At 43.9% G+C, this 23,966-nt stretch overlaps 2 protein-coding genes across 3 annotated transcripts; both read right to left on the reverse strand.

Moving 5' to 3' along the window:
- Positions 1 to 4: 4 nt before the first annotated feature.
- LOC127475806 (meteorin-like protein) lies at positions 5 to 7,619 on the reverse strand. Of its 2 annotated transcripts, none has more exons than XM_051797946.1 (4): positions 6,352 to 7,619; positions 4,293 to 4,702; positions 3,872 to 3,931; positions 5 to 1,449 (listed from the first exon to the last, which is right to left on the reverse strand). In XM_051797946.1, exons 2-4 carry the CDS (start codon positions 4,624 to 4,626, stop codon positions 1,133 to 1,135), a joined length of 711 nt encoding a protein of 236 aa, XP_051653906.1. In that variant the 5' UTR covers positions 4,627 to 4,702; positions 6,352 to 7,619; the 3' UTR covers positions 5 to 1,132. The 2 variants fall into 2 exon arrangements, with proteins under 2 accessions (XP_051653906.1, XP_051653907.1); XM_051797947.1 differs by lacking the exon at positions 6,352 to 7,619 and adding an exon at positions 5,570 to 5,788.
- Positions 7,620 to 7,750: 131 nt separating this feature from the next.
- Positions 7,751 to 23,906, reverse strand: DGKE (diacylglycerol kinase epsilon). The gene is made up of 11 exons (XM_051797938.1): positions 23,208 to 23,906; positions 21,391 to 21,550; positions 20,790 to 20,909; positions 19,742 to 19,885; positions 17,890 to 18,047; positions 17,553 to 17,604; positions 17,284 to 17,397; positions 16,747 to 16,818; positions 16,092 to 16,219; positions 15,070 to 15,181; positions 7,751 to 14,754 (listed from the first exon to the last, which is right to left on the reverse strand). The coding sequence occupies exons 1-11, from the start codon at positions 23,636 to 23,638 to the stop codon at positions 14,599 to 14,601; spliced, it is 1,647 nt and encodes a 548-aa protein (XP_051653898.1). The 5' UTR covers positions 23,639 to 23,906; the 3' UTR covers positions 7,751 to 14,598.
- Between the last annotated feature and the right edge of the window lie 60 nt (positions 23,907 to 23,966).

Here is a 23,966-nt window from a genome sequence, read left to right on the forward strand (position 1 = left end):
CTGCTACTTCTCAAATAATCAATATGTCAGTTAAAAACATGTCACGGCGTGGCCATTGTACGACTCCCATTCAAAGTTCATGTCATTTAGACTTTCATTGGCAGCTATTTTGTCCCATTAAAAAGTTCAAGACAGCAATTTGTGAACCTTGCTCAGCCAAGTAGAACTGTGGAAAAAAAAAAAAAAGGAGTCATTTCAAAAGTCAATTAATTGTGGCCTGTCAGAGGGCTCCTCATTCAGATTTTTGCAGGCCTTGTCACGGGCTCACATCTGTCAGCCCCGTGTTTCCCAGGCTGCAATCAGATGCTGTTACATGGGAAATAATGGGTTTATTCACACCATTTATTGGGCTCTATGTGGTAGACACATTTGTATATCATTTTACGGTGTAGCAATTCCATTTACATAAAATACAGGCAATTATGGGAGCCTGGCCAAAGCACTGAGGGAGGGTGGGAGGAGCCACGGTTCAAATAATGAAAGCTAATTGAAAAGAGGCAGATAATTTAGGTGAAAACACCATCATGAGCAATTCTTGATTCTAAATCAGTTCAACAGAACTTTCAGAAGTCAAGTTAGTTGTATTTTGTCTGTGCTTATATTAAGCTCCTTAGTGTCTTTCAGTGTAAGAAAAGAAAACATACTTTTTACAGCACCTATGTTCCATTTTAAAAAGGAAGTAGTTCTTGGGGATTTCTTTTTTTTTTGTTTTTTTTTTCCTCAAGGGTAGTTTCCTACTCCCCCAGCTTAGAGAGAGTTTCCACATTCGCCTGTAAAGGAAAAGAAATCAAGTAGAGATTGGGGAGGAGAAAAATATCTGGAGAAAAAGCACACTGCATGTAGACAGAGCAAAACATTTTAGAATTTTGTAATCCTGGGCACAAGCTGCTTTCTAATCCCCCAAAAAAGATAATCTTTTCAAAATTCACAGTTATTTTGTGAGACAATGACAGTTTGAAGAAGGAGAAACTAATGAGCATTAAAAGAGTTCACAGGGCTCACAGAGCCATTATCCTCAGGGAATTCTCCAGCTCCCAGTTTGGGTGGAATTGTCAGCTTCAGTCCTGGGTTTTAACTCTGCTGCAGGTTCAGTATCTGAAAACTGAGCTCTCAACAACAGTGTGTCTGTTTGTCAGTTGAGCTCAAACTCGCAGGGGTTGGCTCCTCTTTCTCTGGCAGCTCGATAAACAAACATGAAATCCTTAAAGCGAGGGGCACAGCCCAGCCAGGCTTCCCCAAAGTGTTCATTCCCAGTGAAGAGGAAATCTCCACCTCCCTTCTTCACCTTGCACTGCAGCAGGGTTCGGATTGGGCCTCTCCACTCCCCACTCCCTTCATCCTGCTGGAAAATCCTGTTCTTCTGCCTGTAGACTCTCTGGACACTGACATCCACCTGGGACATGTGGTTCTCCGAGTCGTGGGAGACGTTTCGGATGGACCCCTTCACCACTGGATGTGAGGAAGACAGGAGTTGGTTATGGAGCAGCAGGCAAGCAGCTCAGGTACCAGGAGCTCACTGAATGAAATAACTGGAGAGCAGGAGTGGTGCAGTTTTTACACCTCCCACCTACACGTGGACACATTTCTGAGCTTGTACTGCATCCTTTGCCCAGGGGATCCCTACACAGACAGTGCTATGTCCTTGGAATTGTGCTTTATGACTACTCAAACCAGCTACATTGAGGACAAAGCATCTATCTTGCTTGATAATGCAAAGTAGTGAAGGATTAAAAAGCACATGAAAAGAGGTTGGTTCAGGGATTCGCTTTTTCCGGTCTGTGTTCCAAGACAATGACTATCACAGGCTGCCTTCCTTACTGACTCCAAGGGACTCTGGAGCTTTTCCTTTCACACCACTAACAGAGGTTAATCCAAGAAAAATCAGAATATGACTTGGTTGAAGGAAATGAGAGCTTTTAAATTTTTTTTTTCATTTAAAGGTTTGGTGTTTTTTTCCACTCAAAAGAAAATGTCATCCATCCTCCAAAAGACACTTTGGGAGATGATGAACAACATTCAGAACTCCTAAAGCGAATTTATTTGAAGCCTTATTTCAAAAATCACATAGCATACACGTACCTTCTTCTCCCAGAAGGATCCTAGCTGGAAGGGAAGCCCAAGAAGCCACAGTCTCTGACTGAAAGCATCCTTTGCATCAACCACGTGGAGAATAAAACATTCCATCTGACAGGTGTTTGCTGTCCTGAATCCATCTTTCTCAATGTCACTGCCCCCATTTTTCACAGCAATCAATTATGCTTCTACTAATTAAGTTAGTTTCAATCCCACATCCATAGAAGGCTCAGAAACAGGCCACCATTTGAGCCACGAGCTCTTCAGCAAATGAGAGGTTTGCAAAGCAATGGGTACATCACCACCCTCCTGCCACAGAACTCACTCGTTTGGGTACAGAAAAACTCAACAACCCAAGATGCAGAATAAACTTATTTCTGAAGCCTCCAAGAACTTCCTCATTTAATTAGATTTTCCAAGGGAATGCAGAATTTTGTGTAACAGATGTCTCTGCTCTCTCCCCCTCTTTGTGTGATCATTTTTAATCAGATGCAGTCAAGTCTATTGACAAGCTATAATGCACTTGTTCCTGGTGCTCCAAGTTGCTCCTGCACGGCTCAGGGCCCAGTGACTGAAGACCCCCATCCCAAGGGGGACTATAAAGTCCCCATTCACTCCCAGTGTCATTTACACTTTCATTAGCAGCTATTTTCTCTAATCAAAAAAGTCGATGATAGCGATTTGTGGGCTGGGGGCAAGGAAGTCAGGCCATAAATAGAGTCAGTTCAAAGGGCCATTTCTTCTGGTCTGCTGCTGCTGTGAGTGGAAGTGCCCCCATTGTGTGCCTGGGCCTCCACATCTGTCAGTCTCCGCTTGTTCCGAGGGAGAGCACCCGCATGGGAACCAGGGACCTCATCAAGGAAAAACAACGGGCTGGATTGCACCGATTAATTTAGAGGAAGAATAAAAATTACCAGCTAAGGAGCACCCCAAGGGAAGCCTGCTCTGCACTGGGTTTGTATGTGCACAGTGATGTTGGTGTCTGGTTTTATCAGCTTCGTAGTGTGGCAACCCCGGGGTAGGGAAGCAGTGATTTAGTGGGGGTTTGTAAACATTGAACAGAATTTGTAGTTTTATTTTCACGTAGGTGCATTTACAGCAATGGAATTGTGGCCACGTGGAGAGGCAGCTCTACAGCTTTAGTTGTTTGACCCAGTCAAAGAGGTACTAATGTGAGTGTGGAAAAACAGGGGAATAAAATGGACAAACCACTCAGAAGAAAAACAAAAATCCTATTGCACTATCAAGTAGAGAAAAAGGAAAAAACTTTTAAGGTATCATCAAATTAGTATTTCTTATTATTTCTTTTCTTATGGACTATAACTGCTCTGTTTTCTCATAAGGCATAAAACCTAACCAGGACATCACTGAAGGAAGTTTAAACCAACTGAAGTCTTTAACTAAGCTACAAACAACTCACTGCCTTTGCAGAAAAAGAACTAGAAGTGTGTGAATTGTGAGGGAAGAGAGAGGGCATATTCATAGTTGGGATAAAAAGAAACATAGACAAAGGGAATAAAAATGACCACACCAAGCATGTACAACCTGTGTGTATGAGTGTCTACACCTAAGAGCCAGCAGCTCACACCTGTGAGAATTACTTGCAGTTCAGGAAACAAGCCAGTTTCTCCCTTCCAGGTTTCACTCCTGCTCCCCCCCTTCAGATTCCTTTTCACACAGCTATTTTCTTTCCCAGATCAGGGAACACAATCATGACATTATTTGAAGAACAGTAGCAAACAAATCCAAATAATCAATATAAATGAAAGGCAGAATGACTCTCCTTTAGTCAGCTTACCGAAATCACTGCTGCAAATGGCCATAAGAAGTTCCACGTTGTCACAAGGACGGCACATAGCTAGAAAAAAACCCAGACCAGTTAGTTATTTATAACACTATAATATACATACATTATTATACAATAATACGTACATTAGATAATATAGGACTGGTGAATTAGGAAAGGAAATGAGGCAGAACTACCAGGTTAGAGAGAATTGTGATCAGATGTAAACCAAATCTCTTGTTGTGCAAATACAACCACAGCAAACAAATAAGCACAGGGGATGTTCTCAGGGATGGCACCACCAGGACCCCCCTTGCAGCAACAAACCCCTCAACCCAAAACAGCTTCTGTCCCAAGGGATGCACCAGTGAATACCACATGCTATCCTAGATCTGCCCCGGCAGCGGAGCCCCGGGGCTGCCCCTGCTCTTACCTTCCACCAGGGCCATCTTTTTGAAGTCGGGGCCGGCCGCGCTCTGGTTGCTCAGCAGCTCGTACTGGAAGCTGGCGGTGCGGCGGCTGATGTCCCTCTGCGGGCTGGCCTGCAGGAACAGGGCCACTCGCTGCGGGCTGTGGGCGCTGAAACAGGACACGTGGTGGGGCCGAGCCCCTTCGGCCTCGCTCAGCACCAGGTGCAGCTGCCCGGCGCGCTCCACGTAGATGTTGGCACCCTGGAAGTCGCTGGCGGGCTTGATGCAGACGGTGGTGTGCTGGGCACTGGACAGGTTGGGCTCCAGGACCACTCGCAGGGCTCGTGCCGGGTACATCCACTCCAGGGAGCCCTCGGTGCAGCGCAGATGGACCTGCTCCACGGCGCGGGAACGGGGCTCCCGGCTCAGACCGCTGCCAGGGCAACACCAGCGCTCCATCACTAACGGTGCCCACAGCACAGCCAAAACATCCCGGAGAACACTACCACACACTGCCCAAAGAGACAAACCCTACTGCCAACCGACTCGCTTCTAATGATTCGTAAATTGGCTTCCTCCGACTGCACTGCATTCCTTCCTCTCTTCCCTCAGGTCACAGCTGCAGCACCGCGCGGGAGGGATGGGGAGACACGGATTGCTCACACCTGGGGCTGCACCTGAGGGCACGGGAAGGAGCTCAGCCCCTTTTGCCCGCCTGCAAATCCATGCTTGGATGCCTGCAGCATCCAGGGAAATGTCAGAGGGCAACTTCTCTCTGCTAAACAGCTCCAAACCTTTCCGTGAGGCAGGGCTGGCCAGTGCTCGGATGTCCGCAAAATCCCACCGGTGAGAGGACGGGGGTGAGAGCCGCCGACCCGCAGCGGGAGCTGCTCAACGAGCACTGACGTTAAGCCTGAAAGAATTTGGTTCAAAGACCTAGATTTCCGAAATAATTTCTAATATTTCCCATAAAAATTAATCAAAGGAAATGCTTTCGATGGAAAAGCTCTCGCTTTCAGAACAGTTACTTTTGCTGAAGTCGGCTTACGAGGATCAAATCCGCAATAGCGGAATTAATTAAAGGAAAAGTAAAGCAGCCAACAAAACGCCGAGGGAAAGGATGTACCACCTGAGAATACTGAGAATATTTGTTGCCGATTTTCCTGTCAGCGACCGAACCAAACGCGCCGGCGCCGCGCCCGCGGGTGCTGGAAGGGGCCGTTCCCTCCCCGGGAGCCCCCGGACCGCGGGGCGGGTCCGCCCGGTGCCCGCAGCCCCTCGTACCCCGGTACCCCCGTACCTGCCCCTCCAGCTGCAGCGATCGGCGGTGCCCGGCCGCGACCCGCCCGCCCCGAGCAGCAGCAGCAGCCGCAGCAGGGCCGGGAGCCCGGGCGAGCCCCGCACCGTGGCCATGGGCTGCCGGCAGCGCCCGGGCGCGGGCCGGGCTATAAGGGCGGCGGGAGGGAAGGGGGTGGGCTGGGGGTGTCGGCCGAGCCCGTCACCGACCCCCTTCCCCCCGCCCCGCCAGCTCGGGGAGAACCCCCCAGCGCAGGCGGGGGACACCCCGCCATCAGCCTTCATCCCATCATCATCCCCTCTCCGTCCCCCGGGCCGGGCAGCCCCCTTTGTCTTTGAAATATTTAGAAGTGATTAATAACAGTTTCTCGTCGCCGCGTAGGGACAAACAAAAATCGTGTCAACATAATCAAAGCGAACTTTTGAGTGAGTGATGGAAATTCAATAGTTTTAACTTTTGTTTTCATGATTATCTTTCGGGGTCCGTGCACAAGAAAGCTCCGGGGCCCACGATTATCATGCTAAAAGCCGGGCTGTGCCTGCCAATAATTAGATTTCTATATGCATTGCCCTTTCCATATTTTCAATGAACGACACGGGGAGCTGCTCTTTTGCAGGTCTGGGAGAGCGAGGCTCTTTTAAGCAGCTCCTAAGCGTGGAATCGGGATTTCGCGGCCGGGCGGGGACAATGGCCCTGGGCACGGCTGGGTGGCACATCCCCCGATCCGCGGGGCTTTGTTCCCGCTCAGCGCCCGCGGTCACCGGGACCCTCCGGCCATCTGTTACCTTGCGGTTACCAGCGTGTTCTCACATTGCCCACAGATGCACAGGGGAAGAGGCAGAGTTTGGCCGCTGCCTTTCTGCAGTGAGGGATTTTCCTGAAGAGGAAAAGAGATTTGTCAGAGGAGATATCCTGTTAGACCCTCAGTTGTCTAACACTAGACTCCTTGAATCGTACCTGAACCCACACACCACCACTTTTCTGTTCATTCACCAAATACTTTACATTTTTACTTTTATTATCAAAAAAGAATTTCAGCCTTGATTTGCTCTTTGCTAAGGACCCGTGTTCTTCCCCACACGTACCTGTGTTGACTCCTCACACAACCTTGGGCTAAAGTGTGGCTCAAGCTGGTGCTGTGCACGGCTCACTCCAGCAGTTCTAAAAACATTTAAAATGTGTTAAACATCGATGCTTAAATACATTAGTGCCAGCGATCCTGAAAGCTCTGTGAAACGATTGTCTTACCCATCTAAGAAAAAAAAAAAACCTGCTGAATCTCTATGCTCTGACCCCATCTTGAATGGAAAACAACACACAAATACTCTTTAAAAGGTTTGATCGTGGCATAATACAGGAGCTGAGAGGCCAGAGCCCTTCTCTCTTTTGTGCAAATGAGACCGGGGAACAGAGTGGACTTGGGGAGGGAACTGACACTATGATAAAGTGGCCCCACAGGAGGATTTATTCACTTCCAAAAGCCCAAACTAACCCATCTGCTGCCATCAGGAGAAAGCATTGAGCCACTTGATCCCTGAACTTCTTCCAGCAGCATTTCCCCTGTCTGGGGAAAGCCCGGTGGGTTTTCCTGCCTTACTGTCAGCAGCCTTCCCACCCCATCTCCAGTTTCTATTACCACCACATGACACCAAAACATCTCCTGTTAAAACTCTTACTTGAAATTGCTCATTACAGGTAGGACATCTGTAGGACTTTCCCCCCTTACACTAAATAAAGAGTGGGCAGGGTCACAAGCTGTTTTTAAGATCCCTAATCACTGACAAGAGAGGTGAGAAGGAACAATCTGGACATTTCACCTCCCTGCTGAAGCCTGGGGGGCTTCACCACTTTAACCACATCTATTCTAAAGCCACACAAACTCACCTTCTCCCGGGGGTGAAGGATGAACCAGCAGCTGCTGAGACAAATCTCTGCATGTTACCAGTGTTAGATTTACTTCCCAATGACATTACCACGCTTTCCAGAATTTTCCCCATGCATCGGGGTTTGAAACACCTCGACTTCCCAGCAGGAACACAGCCATAGAGTTCAACAAAATGCAATCTTGTTTTTAAAATCCCTGGTCTCATCCTGCTGCAGCCCTTGCAAAGCCAGGCAGTCACGGGGGTTGTCACAGAGTTGAAAAATCATATATGCTTTCATGCATAGTGAGGAATAAAAGAATCCGAGTTTAAATACTTTAATCCACACACTTAAATCTACAGAGAAATACAGTACAAACAACAAGACAACAAAAAGATGCAACAGGAAATTCAGTAACAGAGTCAGTGCTGTGAAAAACCTGTATTTACAAACTTCTATGATGAATATGGAGCAGATGTTTCTCAAAAGAGCCTTCTGGGAGCGTAAGTCACAGGGACAGGCCATGGTACAACTCACTGAGGTTTTCAGTCTCCCTTGTGTTAATGTGGAGTAACAGCACAGAATGGGGCAGTTCTGTGGCTTTGCTGAAGCTGCAGCTTCTCACAGACAGAACCTGACCCCAGCTCTCTAACCTCACATCAGCCCGTGTCATGACTGGAGCACACACTGGAGCACACGTCACAAATTGTTATCACAATCACAGTCCCTGTGCCTCTGCAGCAAATAAAGAACAGCCCTCCCAGCTTTTATGACAAAGACTTTTTACAGCAATACTTCCTCATCCTCCCATTTCAGCCTGCCTCCTTTTAAAAACCAAAGGAAAACCAGTTTGGGATTTGAAAATGTCAGTTGATGTCAAGGAAAAATTGGAAAAGTTTGATTTAAACGTTTATTTTGGAGGTTCAAGATTATGGTGGCTGGTTCTTTCCTTGCAAGTAAGATCTCACATACTGTACAGCTGTCAGCAGTGGGGTTTGCTCTGAGTTTCTGTTCTCTGAGGAGAGAGGCAGGAATGATGCAGACGGTGTCTGTTTATGTTTGAGCACTAAATACAGATCTCAAACTGCACCATAAGGATACAACTGATCTGTCAAGAGTCCACTGATCACTCCTCTCTTACTGCTCGGTGGGAAACAAAAAAATACTGAATCCCAAATGTTACTTTTATCAGATGAAAAAAATCTAAGATGTTATAAATTCTATTTTTTGACCTATTGCACTCTAAGATCATATTTTTCCTGTTTAGTGCAATGTCAGAATATATGGATAAACACATGCAGTGCAAATCCCAAGTTGCAGCATCACAGTATGTGAAGCTAAAGAATAACTTTTATTTTTTAACTGCTAACATGCTGGTATTTTCTTGTAAGTAGTTATTACTAATTTAAAGTTACAGCTCTTAAAGGTAACATTTTTACAGTATTCTGATCACTGATTACTAAACAACTGCTATACATATTTGAAGTTACAAGCTACAAAAATAAAAATCCATTCTGTTTAACTATAAAAATCCTAGAAAGAGAAGATGGCTGGAGGTACTCAAAGGATTACAGCAGTTGGTAGCAGACAAAATGGCTTTGGAGGGATGTAAACCTTTAAGTTACAGAATGCAATAAACTCACAATATAAGTTCCCACTTAATCTTAAAGAGAAAATTATTTTTATGCTGAAATCTACAAACAAGCTGCAAATTAGATGATGCAAAAAATTAATTACATACAGCAGTAGGGGTACACAGGAAACAGGGCAGCATTAACAAAGTACAATTCTGAATACATTCATAGTGTGAAGGGCCAGATCCTCAGCTAAGAAAAGTCTGCACAACATCACTAGGTTTAGTCAAGGCATGTGGCTTTATCCAGCTGGAATTATCTCCCTGAGATGGCCAAAACCTGAATTGAATATTCAGCACTCTTAGCAAGAAAACAAAATTGTGATCATGTCGTGCCTTTAGAACTGTGGCCTCAACAAGAGAGAACATGTAAATTCTCTCAATATGTTTAATTACCAATGAACAAGTGGTCTCTGCTGTCTCATCCCTGTGTTCAAGCAGTAGCTCTGATTTCTCAGAAAAACAGGAATTTTTTAACTAAGTAGTTCACATTCAACAGAATCAGTTATGTACTGGTATTTTTAATCCTAATCTACTCCTAACTGAATATTCAATTTTTTCTTTTCCAAAAGGAAGAAAACTGCTAGTAGTCTGAAAGGATTTTCTGTTAGAACACATGCAAAGATTCCTAAATGACCTACCCTTAGACTAAGTGGGTTCCAGTGCTGCTCTACCAAAAGCATTTGGTGCCAAGTAAAAAAAGAGTAACTACTGTAACACTGGTACCATAGTGCTGCTCACAGCTAAAGGTGCAGTGCTTTAGGCTTTTATTTAGCCAGTGAGATACAATAACACACTATAAAAGCTCTGAGCTTCAGTGCAACATGAGACAGAACCAGAAGGAAGGGGCCAAACTGAAACCAAACCCTTTAACACTCAGTTCTCAGAAGGTGGAGAACGAGGAGGTTCCTCCCCAGCAGCAAGGAACAAAAACTGTCCTTTCAGAACAAACCAGGGGGTCTGGGATCCTCTGGAGTCCTGACACCTCCCAGGGGGTGATGGTGCCTGGAAAAGCCAAGCAGGTGGCTCACTGGGCTACCAACAGCTGTGTGGAGCCTTTCCAGCTTCCTTTGCTGACAGGCTGGCTGGCACGAGCATAAATTGGACAGCAGCTCACTGTCCTGGCTTCAGCAGAGCTGCTGATACTGTCCCAAATGACGTTTTTAGCTGAAGTTAAGCCAGCACAAAATGAGTAATTAAATGACTGAGGGACACAAGTGCTTCCGGAGTAGTTGTAAACACCAGCAAGAGGGGGAATAAATTCTCGGTCTGAATCAGCTGAGGTTGCACAGAATAAACCTTTACCTCACTCTTGCTGTAAGCACTGCCTCAAGATTATTGTCTCCAAGTGTGTTCAAACATGGTAACATGTTTTTTGCAACCAGGAGAAACTCCAGTCTGTTTTCTGACAGCAAGTACTTAACACTTCTAACTAAAGACAGTGGTGTTTCAAGTTCCTCAGTGACCAAGAAAAGCAAGCCCTGGGGGGAAAAAACCATATGGAGAAACACTGGAAGTGAACATATAAAAAGTATCAAATACATAAATTATGCTACAGTTTTTACACTATAAACATGAAATGCAATTTGTAACAGTGCTGAGAAAAATGTTCAAATTTGAACAGAATCCCAAATTCATTTGAAACCAATATATTACTATTGCAGGGAAAGAAAACACAAGACTGTGTTCTTCAATAACTGCAAAAATTCCAAAATGCTGTTAAAGGTATGCTCTAAACACTACCCTGACCTGCTTTAAATACCAAGAACAACAGACATACCAAAAAAAGGCCAACGCATAAATGAATGCCATTTACCTCAGCTGTTTTTGAAGACAAAAAATGCAAGTTTCGACTTTTTATGAAGTCCAGACGGGAAGAAAGATCCAGCTGGCATCTGAAACAGCTTAACCCTGCTACGAATTGCTGAAGTGAAAACACGAAGTCAAACAAAGCCTATGACAGGAGGTTCTGTGCACAGGGAAACCCCCACCACATCCTCTCAACACCTGTAAACAAGCCCGGTGTGAGCCAGGCAGGGAGCTGACCCACTGAAAGGCTTCCCATGCAAACTTTTTGTATTTCATGTCACAGGACTGAGAAACCACAGTAAAGTGAAGTTATCAGACCGAACTTCAGTTAAGCTGATAAATGCAGCAATGACTTAAACATTGTGAATTTGCTTTTAAGTGCTTGACCACTGATGTTATTGTTTGCTCTGTACATTTTATACAAAGGTATGATGTATGAAGACTGACAGAAAAAACAATTTATTACTTGCCTTTTTGAAACATTGCTTTCACTATTTTTCCAATGTTAATGATTAATAGGATAAGGGAAAATTCTTCCATGCAGGACAGGAGCTCCAGCTGCAGAGTCCCCTCTCCCAGACAGAGAGAGGCTCTCTCTGTGTGGTTTTCAGGATTCCAAGCTACAGGAGGAGTATCCCTCCCTGTAGCTGTTTGAACTGGTGCTTTATGCACTACAACATTAAAAAAGCATGGAACAGTTTACAGTCACAATGCACAGGGTATCAGGCAGCTACAGCTCTGTTACAGGTCAGCCAAGAGCATTTGTGCTGTGTTAGACTCTGGGAGCCCACTGCTGACACCAACCTTCTGCAGTGGGACTAAAAACAGTTCCACCAAGGGAACTGAAAACAGGTGTTAACCCAATTGGCAACAAGAGGAAAGGAGGATACACTGAAACCAAAGGACAGTTGGAAGCAGCAACAGTTGGCATCCCAACAGATGCCAGTGCTAACAATGTGTGTCTCACAAGAACATTTTGTGTCAGGGTATGACAGCCACACAGTTACAGGGGAAGGGTGAGCCCATGGCCCACTGGGAACTGGACATGTCAGCCTTAAAGAACCATCAATACAATTTCACAAGAGGCTTCCTCGTGCTCACCACGGCTACATTTGCTGCCATCACCATCTGAGACACAAACTTCACCTCCACAAACACGGCCACTTACCAGGGGGTTTTGCCAAACAAGCACCCAGTGAGATGCTTTCACTTGGTTTCTCCAATAGCAACGATGGATTTACATTTCCCAGAGGGTTTCTGGACTCCCAAGGAGGTGCAGTAAGTGGCAGGATGCACAAACACCCATTGGGGCAGAGAAACCAACTCACTGCTCACCTACAGCAACACAAGGAGCCTTCAAAGCCTGGGCATCACTTATTTCTCTTTTAGATGTCAGGAGCCCAAAGACTGAAGTTTTTGAACAGTTAAAAGTTCTCAGGCTATAAACCAATTTGAATCAATTTGATCACCTCATCAACTTCAGGTAACTCTTTAAACTGCATCATTTAAAGTAGCCAGTGGTGTCATTTCTCTTGAGCAAAAACTGCCTTTCAGAACACACACCCTGCTTTTCCAGAGACTTGTCATTTGTTTGTAAACAACAGTTACATAAGAACCAGAGCATAGAACTTAAATATTTTTAGGATGCTGATGGTAACAAGTTATAAAAAAAAAATATAAAATAACTTAACTGGTAGGATTTTTGCTAATACAAACTGAACCTTGTAACCGAAAAAAAAAAGGTAGTGGATTCATCTAACATATCATACTTAGGGTATTCTAAACACTTTTTACATAGATTTAACTATTTTTTATCTATATTTACATACAATAAAATAATTAAAATGAGGTGTATAAGGCTAATGAATATGGAATTTACAAATGGCTTCTGTTTACAGCTCATTCCACTCTAATCACATTTTCAGACAGCTATAAATTCACCGAGAATCAGTAGTATTGAAGTTCTAGTACATACACGTTCTACAAGGAACACCATCAAGTTAAAAACACTCTCCAAAGAGGATTACAATTGAAGGTTTTAAAAATACTGACTTTGCCAAGTTTTCAATAAATTATTTTAAAATATAAATAGTTTGTTCATTGTTAATGAAAACATCATTTTACAGATTGCTGAAAAATGGTTTCATTTTAAAAAACCTAGAAACACAGCCTGCTTTACCCAGTGGTTTCACTTCCTGTAAGCACAAAGAAAAAACAAACAAACATGGGGGACTAATGACAAAAGCAGCAACATTTAAAGTTCAGACCAGAGCTCTCAATCTCTCTTACAATCTTGGCTTATGCAGCATAAATTCTCTTCCTACTTGGAAGAGCACCTTCAGTAACTGAACTGGACTAAACTGACATTTTAAACCCCAATTCATCTCTCACCCACTGCAGGCTTAAAATGCCTACAACAAAAGAGGGAAAAGGAAGCAGGTTTTTGCTTTTGTTAACCATGAAGATGTTTTCACCTGAGAAGCTTTAACCTGAGAAGCTTCAGATAGGCCAAAGTGACAGTCCCTGTGTACTGTTTACGTGTTCTGAACCTTCAACCCTTCATCTTTTTCTCACCTTATATTCATAAGGGAAATGCAGGTACCAACAAGGTGTTTTTGACTCCCTAACAGCCAGTCAGAAAACAAATGCTTTCATGCTTTTTTCACAATCCAATTATACACAGGAATGCAAGAACCTGCCAACCTCTGCAAACTCAGCTCTCAACCTCCACACTTAAAATGGACACAGCTAACAGATTGATTTACTACTGACCATTCTCAGGTAATTACGAGCCAAGAACTTAACAAGTCTTTAAAAAATACCCCACATTTGTCAATCATCATTATCTCTTTAAAACCTCTCCCTCTGAACAGCCGAAAAAGGCTGCTCTTTGTCCAAGTTTGCCTCCAAAAAGCCTCCCCAAGAACTGTGATGCTGTTATTTACAAAAACTAGCATTAGTCTCTCACTGAACTGAAGCAGAGTCAAGTTACAGGATCATTCAGTGCAAGTCATGGTACAATTACTTTGAGTTGTATCTTGGATACTCAGGATGTCAGGGGTACTTTATGGCTTACAAAGCCACTGAAAAAGGTCATTCACTGACAGAACATTTCCAGAAACCTTTGGTCCAAAAGCATCTTTTTCTTGCTGACCACCTTCCCAAGAGCTCCCAGATGCTCCACTCTCTCAGAGAACAGATTAGAAATGCACTGTACAGACAGTTATTTCTCTTGCTCCCAAGCAGAGGTGGCAGCCAGGAGCAGGCTGCTGTCAGGAAATCAGCCCACATCCTACTTGGTCTGGTTTTCTGTTCTCAGAAAGAGGGCAGGTGGCAGCATGTCAGACTCCCAGCTGTTCCCCTTTCCAAGGGTATGAAACATCCACCTACTGTACTGTGTTTGTGCAGAAGGTCTGATTCCACAGCAAGGAAGGGCTGCAGCATCTGTCTTTTTGAGGCGTTAGAGTAACTCACTCCTGCTAGAAAGGCTGGAGGGCATCACCACCAATGTTAAAGGCAAATTAGTTGTGGTAATTCAGCTGTGAAAGTTTTCAGAAGTGTCAAAGCATGGCTTTTTCCTCAGCTCTAGCTCATTCCCAAGTATGAACTTTACGACATAAACCTCACTCTAAATTAGGTGTGTTTTAACGAGCTGAAGTTCCTGACTGTCTCCTGTTGAATTCCATAAAATCTCCGTGTCCTCATCCATGTGCTCTGTCCCAAGGTCCTACTCAGACAGGCTGGAAGCGTCGTCGTCCGTCTGCTCCCCCGAGTGGTACAACATCAGCGCGTGAGTCTTGTGGGTGATGGTGACCGTGCAGGGCCCCTGGGCCCAGGGCTCTCCATCCACCTGCATCGGCATCTTCGAGCTCTTCAGGATCAGCTGGGATCAAACAGAACAACACACAGTCACAGCAGCTCAAAGGAGCCCTGAAAACCCCTTTTCCAGGTCCAGTGTGCTGATGCCAGGCACGTTTCCAGCCTGGACAGGGAGAAACCAGCACAGAACGAGTTGCACTCACCGGTCACTGATCACAGCAAGGTGGTGAATTAGGACATAATTAATTTTTACTAAGCAAGAGAAACATCCACCTCAGCTGTAAACTGCAACTTCAGATCTGACAGCTGAGTGGTTGAGAATCTGTACTGTGTATTAAAAAAAAAAAATTAGGGAAGCAGGTTCCCAATGAGCACTTACCCTCACTGTGTGTGCCTGCCCCAGGCGAACAGGGTTGGCCAGTTTAACCTGGATCTGGGCACAGTGGAAAGAACCATGAACACCAACAACCTCCAGAAGTCCATCATCATGTCTGTGAAACAAAAACAGGACACTCTTCTTAGTGATGCTCATGAGCTCATAGCATACCTGTCCAAATATTGCACAGTCCTTTTATGGCTTCCACACGGAGAGGACAAATGTTCTACAAACAGGGTTATCTATTTGTGCTGGACAACAAAGCACACTGAACAGCAAATAAAACCATCAAACCCTGCAATTATGGAGGAACACACCAGCTGGCTTCTGGAAATTATGGATATGTGACTTCCCAAGGCTCATTGTGTTTACTTAAAGCTCACAGTGGACTTCTCTTCAATGAACTTGTAAAATTTTCTTTCTTTTCACTCAGATATTAACCTACAGGAAAATCTTTTAATGGCTTAATTTTTTTCAGATTTGGGTAAAGGACCTTGCCCAAGTATCTTTCAGAAATCTTTCAGAAATCTTTCAGAAATCTTTCAGGATCACAAGCCTTGTAACAGAACTACAAAGTATATTTATACATATGGCTTCTGAAGAAGGAAGTCACAGGAGGGAATAACTAATGTTCCCATACATTTTTCTCCTTAGTATTGCTCCAGTTTTCTCAAGCATAGGAGTTAAAATTTGGACATGTTTTGTTTTTACTTTCTATTTTAACCTCCATTGAGATGTGTTCTTTAAGATTCCGAAATAGATCCATACTTTTTGAAGGTTACCTTAATTTGTAACAGCCTCTTCAATGCTACTGCTGTCTGTCATGCCAGACATTTTGAAAAAGTCTTTAAAAAACCCCTGGATGTGTGGGATGCATTTAGTCCAAGTCTCTAATATGAGGAAAATAAATGTGAGACAGCCCGGGCATCCTTCTGATCTGCAGTAAGCACAGTCTGCTGGAGGGAATTCCTTACACTACAAGGACAGTTAAAGGAAAAAAGCAAGGCCAAAAATGCACTGTGTACCTTGCCAAGGGATAAGGTTCATCCCCCATTCCTTCCCAGAGCCTGCAGCCACCTCCCCAGTATCCAATATTCAGCACAATGATGCCTTCCAAATTGGGCAACTCGATCCTCTCACCATCCAACTCTAGCTTTAAAAGACAAACAGAAGTTAATTACTGTGGATCAGATTCAGTACTTCAGTACAAGCTAGTTATTCTCTTTATGGTCTTTTAATAAGCTTCCACTCAAAGGAAAATTGGCCCTGTACAAATAGAACGTGTTTTCTTTCAATACTTTTAAAAAAATTACTTCTGATTTCCCAAGATATCCTGAGTTGTAGTAAATTTCTGTTAGTAAAGAAAAGAAAAAGAACTCTCACTTATGTAAGTCTCTGGTGCTAAGGCAAATTTTATCTGAATATCAGTGCTTGAACACATAGAACTGAGTCAAGGCCAGACAAAAAATTAGGAATTTTCAGTAAGCTCAAAGACACAAATTCCATGAAGGAAGCTGCAGATAGCAAAAGGAACATCAAAAATACTCCAAGGCCAGACCCACCCTTACACAAATATCACACAGATAGATGTAAAGTGCAAAGCTTCTTCCCTTTTTTTTCCCCCATAAGTTTTTACACTCCACTGACTATCCAGAGAATAAGCAAGCTAAAAAAACTTACCTCAACCTTTTTGTTAAGGTCTTTACATTCTTGTACTAAGCAGTCTTTGGTTCCATAAAAAAAATAAACAGCCTACAAAAAAACCCCAAAACAAAACAGGGAGAAAAGAAAACACTGTTAGAAAAAGATAACATAGGGAGACTATTTTAAATATTCATGTACAGTTATGGTTTTGCAAATCTTATCTGCACTCAAACTAAAGTTTCCAAATGAGATGGGCTACAACTTGAATCAGAAACTTACTTTCCACTTGAAAAGGAAATAGGCAATGTCTTTAACCCACTAAGTTTCAAAGCAAATGAGAAATTCTGAGTAAAAACTGAACAAACAGCAAATTCTGTAAGCAGAGCCAAGGCTGTAACACTTGGGAGTGGGCTGGAAATGTTTTTTTACCCATGGAATCCCCTCACCAAGAAAAATGGATTCAAACCCTTAAAATTGCATGAAAGGAAGTAGGGGAGTGAAGCAATGTAAAGCAGAAAATAGCCTTAAGTCAAATCCACAACTACAGAGGAAATCCCACTTTACCAAACCCACCTTATTGATAATTCTGCTGGAAAACAGAGAGGGAGTCTTCTCACGATGAGCATGGAAATTTAAAGCCATGAGAGCATCAGGTCCTATAGAAAAGTAGTTGTTCATTGTGAATACCTGTAAGACAGAACTTCCAGTTATGGCCTTATTAAATATTAGGGTTTATTAAAAATTAGGGTTTAAAATTCAGAGTGTTTAGTGGGAAGTTGGTAAACAGAAAAATACTTATAGAGGTATTCCACAGAATTCATATTTATACTTGCAAGCCATACCTTTGGTTTCCTTAAGTTGTAGTATCCTTTGTTTGTTACTTGAACCTTCCATCTGAAAAACAACAGTTGTTACTTAGACTCGTGACAGTTCTCAGTGTAAGGCTGCAGTTAGGAGTCCTATATGTATACTGGGATCAAGTCAAAAGACTAAATTTAGTTAAATTATGGAAGAGTTAAGCCCTGCAGAACAATTACATAAAGACCAAATTTGGACCTCAGTTTTTGTAGTTCCTTCCAGCAACACTTGTGTTTCTTTACATGAAGTGCTGCAGTGGGCCATCAGCAGAGCTACAGCAGTACTGGGTCCTCCACATTTTACCTTTTCACTGTTCCTTACCTGTCCAGTTTGATTCCATCTGCCTCCATGACATTCCGTAAGATCTGTTCCACAGGGACTTCTCCAGCATAACCTGCCCCCCAGCCCAGTGTGTTGGACAGGTCATTCCCTGTTCCCAGAGGTAAAATTGCAACTTGTGGGATATATCGTTCTTGCCCCTAGGACACAAAACCACTGCATGTCAGCTCCTGCTCCAGCACTCATTGTCTCCATTTCAGCCCCAAAAGCTCAGATTAGGTAAATACCATAAATCCTGACACAGAGCAGGGCACTGGGCTGGCACTGTCAGCACAGCAGATGGCACATTGAACTGCTTACCACAGGGATAATGTAAAGGAAGGAAATGTTAAACTGCTGTGAGAAGGAAAGACAATACAAACACAATATGGAAACAGTGCATTAGGAACACTGAACAGAGTACTCCTTCAAAGCAATGATGCTTTGGATCTGGGAAGTGATATGAACTGAGAGATGTAACACAGCAGACTGTGAACAACAAGACACCAAAATGCTCTTACAGGCTGAGGTGAGGATGGGTCTAAACAAGACATGCACATAATGCCAGTGTTCAACCACCCAGAGAGACACACACGTACGGAGGAGAGGCAGCGTCTCGCTTTCACAGTCACCCACAGATGGAGCAGGTGACAAACACCTCTGCAGAGCACAGTGACAGAAGCAGACACTCAGAACAGCTGCCTTGGCAAAGGGTTTGGCTCTCCTCACCACAGCAGGGTGAGCAGTTATTTCACATGTACTATGGCCTTGGAAATTCAGCTGTGAAAAGCACTTGCAGTGAATTGGCACCGTGGTTACTATTTTTTCAAGCAGAGTTATCAGCCAGGTAACCTGTATTTGAGAGTCATGATAAATGTAGGGAGCAAATAACCTCCTGCTGATAATAACCTCAACAGTATTTACCTAACACCAGTGACTCAATTTGAGCAAAGAAAAACCCAGATTTCATGAATTCTATTGGCTCTGAGGGACAATATATCAAGTGTCCAAGACCATGTAACCATACCTTCATATTCATTAACCTTTATAGTTACTTTATCAGCACACAATAATTCTCAAAATGAGTTTGATTATGCATGAAGTTGTAATAATGGCCTTCAACTACAATATTTCATGTATTAACAAGAAAGCTGCAGTAAAAAAAAAAAAGACATTAATATAAGAAGAGTAACTTCCTTTTAGCACTAGAAGAAAGTTTATTAGGTAAAGCACTAAAGCCCTTGTAATTATTCTCCATTCTTAATCTTCTCAGGAGTTCTTAGTAGTACCCCATAAACTGGAATTATCTTCCATTTCAAATCAGCAGTAAACAGCTTATTTTTTCCTTCTCTACTTGCTGTTAATAGGTGAGGGTGCAGGCAGACAAACTCTTCAGAATATATGATAAGGAGCAGAAGCAAATTACTGCTCTCATTCATGCACTGGCAATATAACCAGTACAGCTGGCAAAATTATGAGGTTATTATAAAAGATTGAGAGTGCTGGGAGAAGCAAGCAGTCAGAGCACATTAGCCAGTGTCAGCCACACTGTTTATGACAAAATAAATCTGTTTAGACAAAGAGGAAATAACAATGCATAAAATATCCTGCAGCTTGTTCTTGTCTTGTTTTACAGAAGAGAACAACTTTAAAAAGCTGTCATATTTTTCCTGAACTACAAGATGCACTTCCCCCAGCCCTCCCCCAACATGAATAAGCAATTCTGCAAACATTTCTCTGCAGGCCTATTCAGGAAGATGAAGGCAATAAATGCAGGTAAGAGATTAGGGGTAGCAACAACAGCACCAAAACTCATTTGATCGTTAAGACATTTTTAAAATTAAAACCACAATACCTTTATCTTCATTTCATCAATGGCATCCAGGACCCAGCCCACTGTGCCATCCCCACCACAGACAAGAACCCTGACAGCGTTGCAAGGCAGCAAGGTACAGAGCTGGAGGGCTTTAGCAGGTGCAATTTTGCTCAGATCAAAAACCTGGAAGAAAGGGAAATAAGGAATTCCATAAGTTCACACAAAGTGACTCAGGATTTGCCTCATGGATAAACAACTTTGAGAAGCTCATTCCAATGCAAAACAAAGATCCTCCATTTACAATATCACATTAGCAAATGAGCTGTCCTGACTTTTATGAGCAGGATTTGGTTTCCCAAATTCACAACAGCTCCAGCTGTCTCACTAGGATTAAATGGACTTTATTAAACTGAGCTGAGAGAGTCCTCAGAAAAGTCTGTATGTAGAAGCATGATGATGAATTCTGTAAAGATGAAAGACTTCAGATAAAAGTAATTTTAAAACACCCAGCACACAAAGAGGTTCATTCTTTGATGCATTTAAAACAAATGCACAGTGATTTCTCTTAGGCTGTATTCCATGGCTGGGTTTTGAACTTCAAAGGAAGAGTATTAAGGTGCAGCCAGGAAATCCAGGGAACAACTGCCTGCCTTACATCAACATCCTGTGCCATCCCACAGGGATTTTAAGGGGAAAGCAACTACACACAGCAGAAACTGTAAATGCTGACATTTCCACAAGTGAGGATTTAAAATACAGGTTTCAAATTAAGAATATCTAAATAATTCATTTTCCAAAAAGTGTACCCTGTTTCAAGAGTCAGATACTTCTCATTAACTTAATAACTGCATAATTACTGTAAATAAAAAAATCTGGACTGGTATTAGAATCCCAACAAACTTGGGGGTGGGAGGAGCCTCTACACTTTTGGTTTCTCTTTATGAAGCTGTTCTTTCTAAAGCAACAAACTGCATGAATTTGTTTCCTACTGATCTTCCACGAGACCCTGCTGCCATTGTGTAAGCGAAGTGATGTTTATTCTAATTTAAACCTTCATTTTAGGATAGTGGCTTTTCACAGCAAGTACCTGAACGGGGTTCAGCAGCATTTTAAATTCTCCAAGTAAAGTTTCACCCATGTTGTTCCCACTGCGAGTATTTGCCAGTATGATCACTGGCATCCAGTGTTTTCTGCAGTAAGGTACCACCTGCAAAGGGTGAAAGTCAGTCAGTCACACAAATACTGCACGTTTGAAAGTGTTTTCAGCCTTGCTCCAAAACCCATCCCCTGTAAGCACTGAAAGGAGGAAGTCACCAATTAGTCTGAAGCAGTCAAAACAGAAACAAATATTTCTGACACACCAAGGCTGAAGATTCTGCAGTCCCCAGGAAAACAAACACTACAATGTTATGAACACAGCAGTAAAAAAGAAAATATATATATAATGACAAAACATTCAAGAAAGTAACATACCCAAAGCTCAGTATTGTGGAATAAAAATGTTCACCTGTACGCTTGTGCTTCAACAACCATGTTGGTAAAATGACAAACACCTCTGAATTAGCACAGCAAGTATTTACTATACCTTGGAACATTTACCTGATAGTTATTAACCTGACAATGCACTGAGTTCAAGTTTCATTGTGTGTTTGTGGGTTTATTTGGTCCAAGAAGCAGGAGGCCATTACCTTTTCATAACTGGTTTTTTTGTCTTTTCGCATCTGGTTGATTGTAGACAAATAGTAGGGTGGGATAATTAAGTCTTTGAATTCTCCAAATGTACACTCCTCAGTCCTTAAACAATCCACCATGCATTCATCATGCACAGTGTACTGACACCATGCACATCTGGAATAAAAGACCAAAGAACATGAAAACAACCCTCAAATAACAGGCACATTGATTCTGCTCAATTATTTTAGACAGACTAACTTTCAGCAAAGTACTTATGTTGGCACACACCATTATAAGTAATATTTAAAGCACATTACAGGGAAAACCCTTAATTCCCTGGAAAACTATGTATTGGCTATAGAAAACTACGTAAATTGCTCATGTGCTTTCAAGTCTAGGAAAGCATTTGAATTCTGTGGGGAAAAAAACCCCGAGAGTTGTAAATTAATTTTGTTCTCAGTAAAATACAGGTGCTATAAATATCCTCCTGCATTGTTTGTGATATTAACAGTTACACTGAAAGCCTGTATGAGAACCTGAACTCCTCTCCGTCCTTAAAGAGCACAGATAAAACATTCCAGTTCAATTCAATAAAGTACTACTGGTAATATTAATTGATGCATTTCTTAATATTGCTAATACCCCTTTAAATCTGAAACCTAAAAGGCACAGTGCAATGCTGATGGGATTTTGTTATGCAAAACTGCTGTGTTTTTTGACCTCTTCTAAAAGCTGCCCTGGAAAACGGACTGGAACAAGAGGAAATACTGCAATACCCACTACCAGCCTCTGCAGAATGTTAATCCTCATTTGGTACATCCAAAGCCTTGATTTAAGCAGCTGGGAAAGCTATTTTTGGAGTTCCCCTGACTAATCCAACACATGAGTACCAATGATACTTGCCCTATACCGTGACTTTCTTTTCCTCTTCTTCCTTCCTTTCCCCTTTGCCTCCAAATTCCTCCCATTTCTTCTTCTACACACACTCTCAAGGTTCTGTTTCTGAAAGTAATACTCTTATACCGTAATTCTGCTTACTTACCAAGCACTTTGCCAGTATCACACAGAAGCAAAGCAAAAGCTGGCAGAATATATGCTTAAAAGAGGACATCCTTTGGGAAGGCTGAACCAACACACTGTACTCAGGACCTGGGGCACTATCACTGTATTTTGGCACAACATGCCACAGACAACTTTGCAAGCAGCCTTACTAATGACAGTGAAAGCCCATTTAATGGTTCCTTCAATTCTTAAACACTCTTAGCAGAAACTTTTAACAACAGCTTGTATTACAGTAGGTTATAAAACTTCCCATTAGTTTTTTTCATGCATCCTTAAAAATAAACCTGAAACCTCTATAGGTCAGTTGTTTGTTCTATTTGCACTGAGCAGACGCCAATTTTGAGATGTGCAAACACACTCTGGTGTTCTGAACTGTGAACTGTGCCCCCCATTGCTGAGGCTACCCACTGTACAAATGACAAATGGATCAGAACCTTCTTAATGTCACCCCCTAAAACACAAACTCTCTTGGACACAGAGAGTCTCTTCTATGTAACTACACAGCAGCTTGCCCATCGTGCTGGAGTAATGCAATTAAGAGAACGAGTGGACATGAGATGCAATGCCACGCTAATCTTAATCTATGACTCAAATTACCCACAAGCATCCATTTTAATTTTAGGCTCTTTGAGGTTGTTGTTTTTTAACGATTTCTTATCTGACTACTGCAGGACCTCCTTGGGGGTGATGTCTACCATTAACCCTGCAGAAAATACAACACCGACAGGGCACCGTACGCTGTGTTAGAGTCTAAGCCCCCCCGCAGTACCTGTAGTCGCAGAGCTTGGGCTGGGTGCCGCACTGCTGCTTGCACACCACGCAGCAGCTGCAGAGGGGGACGTTGCCCCTGACCCAGTGGTGTGGGATGGAGCTTTGGGCTGCCCCGGCGCCTCTTGTCATGATCTCCTTGCAGAGGAAGCGCTGGTCCGCCTTCTTGAGGCAGCGCTCGCTGGCGCGCAGCCCGCAGCAGCCGCAGAAGGCTCCGCGCAGCATGTGCTGGGCGCACACGCAGCAGTACGAGGGCTGCCCGAACAGGTCCGTGTAGTGCCAGTCGTGCTTGCTCTTGCGGAAGATGTCCCGTATCAGCAGCTGCCGCCGCGACCGCTGGAAGCTGCACCACGCGGTGATGAGCACGGGCAGCAGCACGGAGAACAGCGTCCAGAGCGCCAGGCGCCAGTCGGCCCCGCCCGGGCCCTCCATCCCCGCGGCTCCCCGCACTAACCCCTCGCTCCGCTCGGGCGGGCGGCGGGGCGAGCTCCGGCACGGCCCCTTCGCTCAGGGAGCCAGCGCGCAGCTTCATGAACCATCCTCTAATCCCTGCCCGCGGCTCCGCACCGACCTGCGCCACATGGGGCGGGCGAGAGGCTTCCTGCGGGGGCTCCTCCGCCGCCCGCCCGGGCCGTGCGCGGGGCCGGGCCGCCCCCGGGGCTGCTCCCGCGGGGGAGCGGCCGCTCGGCCCCGGCCGCCCCTCGCCCTTCCCTCCGCGGGGGGCACGGCGCGGCTCCACCCGCGGCCCCTCGCCCCCCGC

The sequence above is a fragment of the Manacus candei genome, unplaced genomic scaffold (assembly GCF_025592945.1).
Source record: "Manacus candei isolate 608988 ecotype Guabito, Panama unplaced genomic scaffold, ASM2559294v1 h1tg000047l, whole genome shotgun sequence".
NCBI lineage: Eukaryota > Metazoa > Chordata > Aves > Passeriformes > Pipridae > Manacus > Manacus candei.

Excerpts from the sequence above, each read along its gene's own strand:
- DGKE (XM_051797938.1), bottom strand. The coding sequence starts at position 23,638 with ATGGAGGGCCCGGGCGGGGCCGACTGGCGCCTGGCGCTCTGGACGCTG. Across the intron at positions 17,605-17,889 it reads GATGGAATCAAACTGGACAG|ATGGAAGGTTCAAGTAACAA; the intron begins GTAAGGAACAGT and ends GTTGTTTTTCAG. Across the intron at positions 15,182-16,091 it reads GAACCTTATCCCTTGGCAAG|ACATGATGATGGACTTCTGG; the intron begins GTACACAGTGCA and ends TTTGTTTCACAG.
- LOC127475806 (XM_051797947.1), bottom strand. The coding sequence starts at position 5,682 with ATGGCCACGGTGCGGGGCTCGCCCGGGCTCCCGGCCCTGCTGCGGCTG. Across the intron at positions 4,703-5,569 it reads CGCTGCAGCTGGAGGGGCAG|CGGTCTGAGCCGGGAGCCCC; the intron begins GTACGGGGGTAC and ends TTGCCCTGGCAG. Across the intron at positions 1,450-3,871 it reads CATTTGCAGCAGTGATTTCG|TGGTGAAGGGGTCCATCCGA; the intron begins GTAAGCTGACTA and ends CCTCACATCCAG.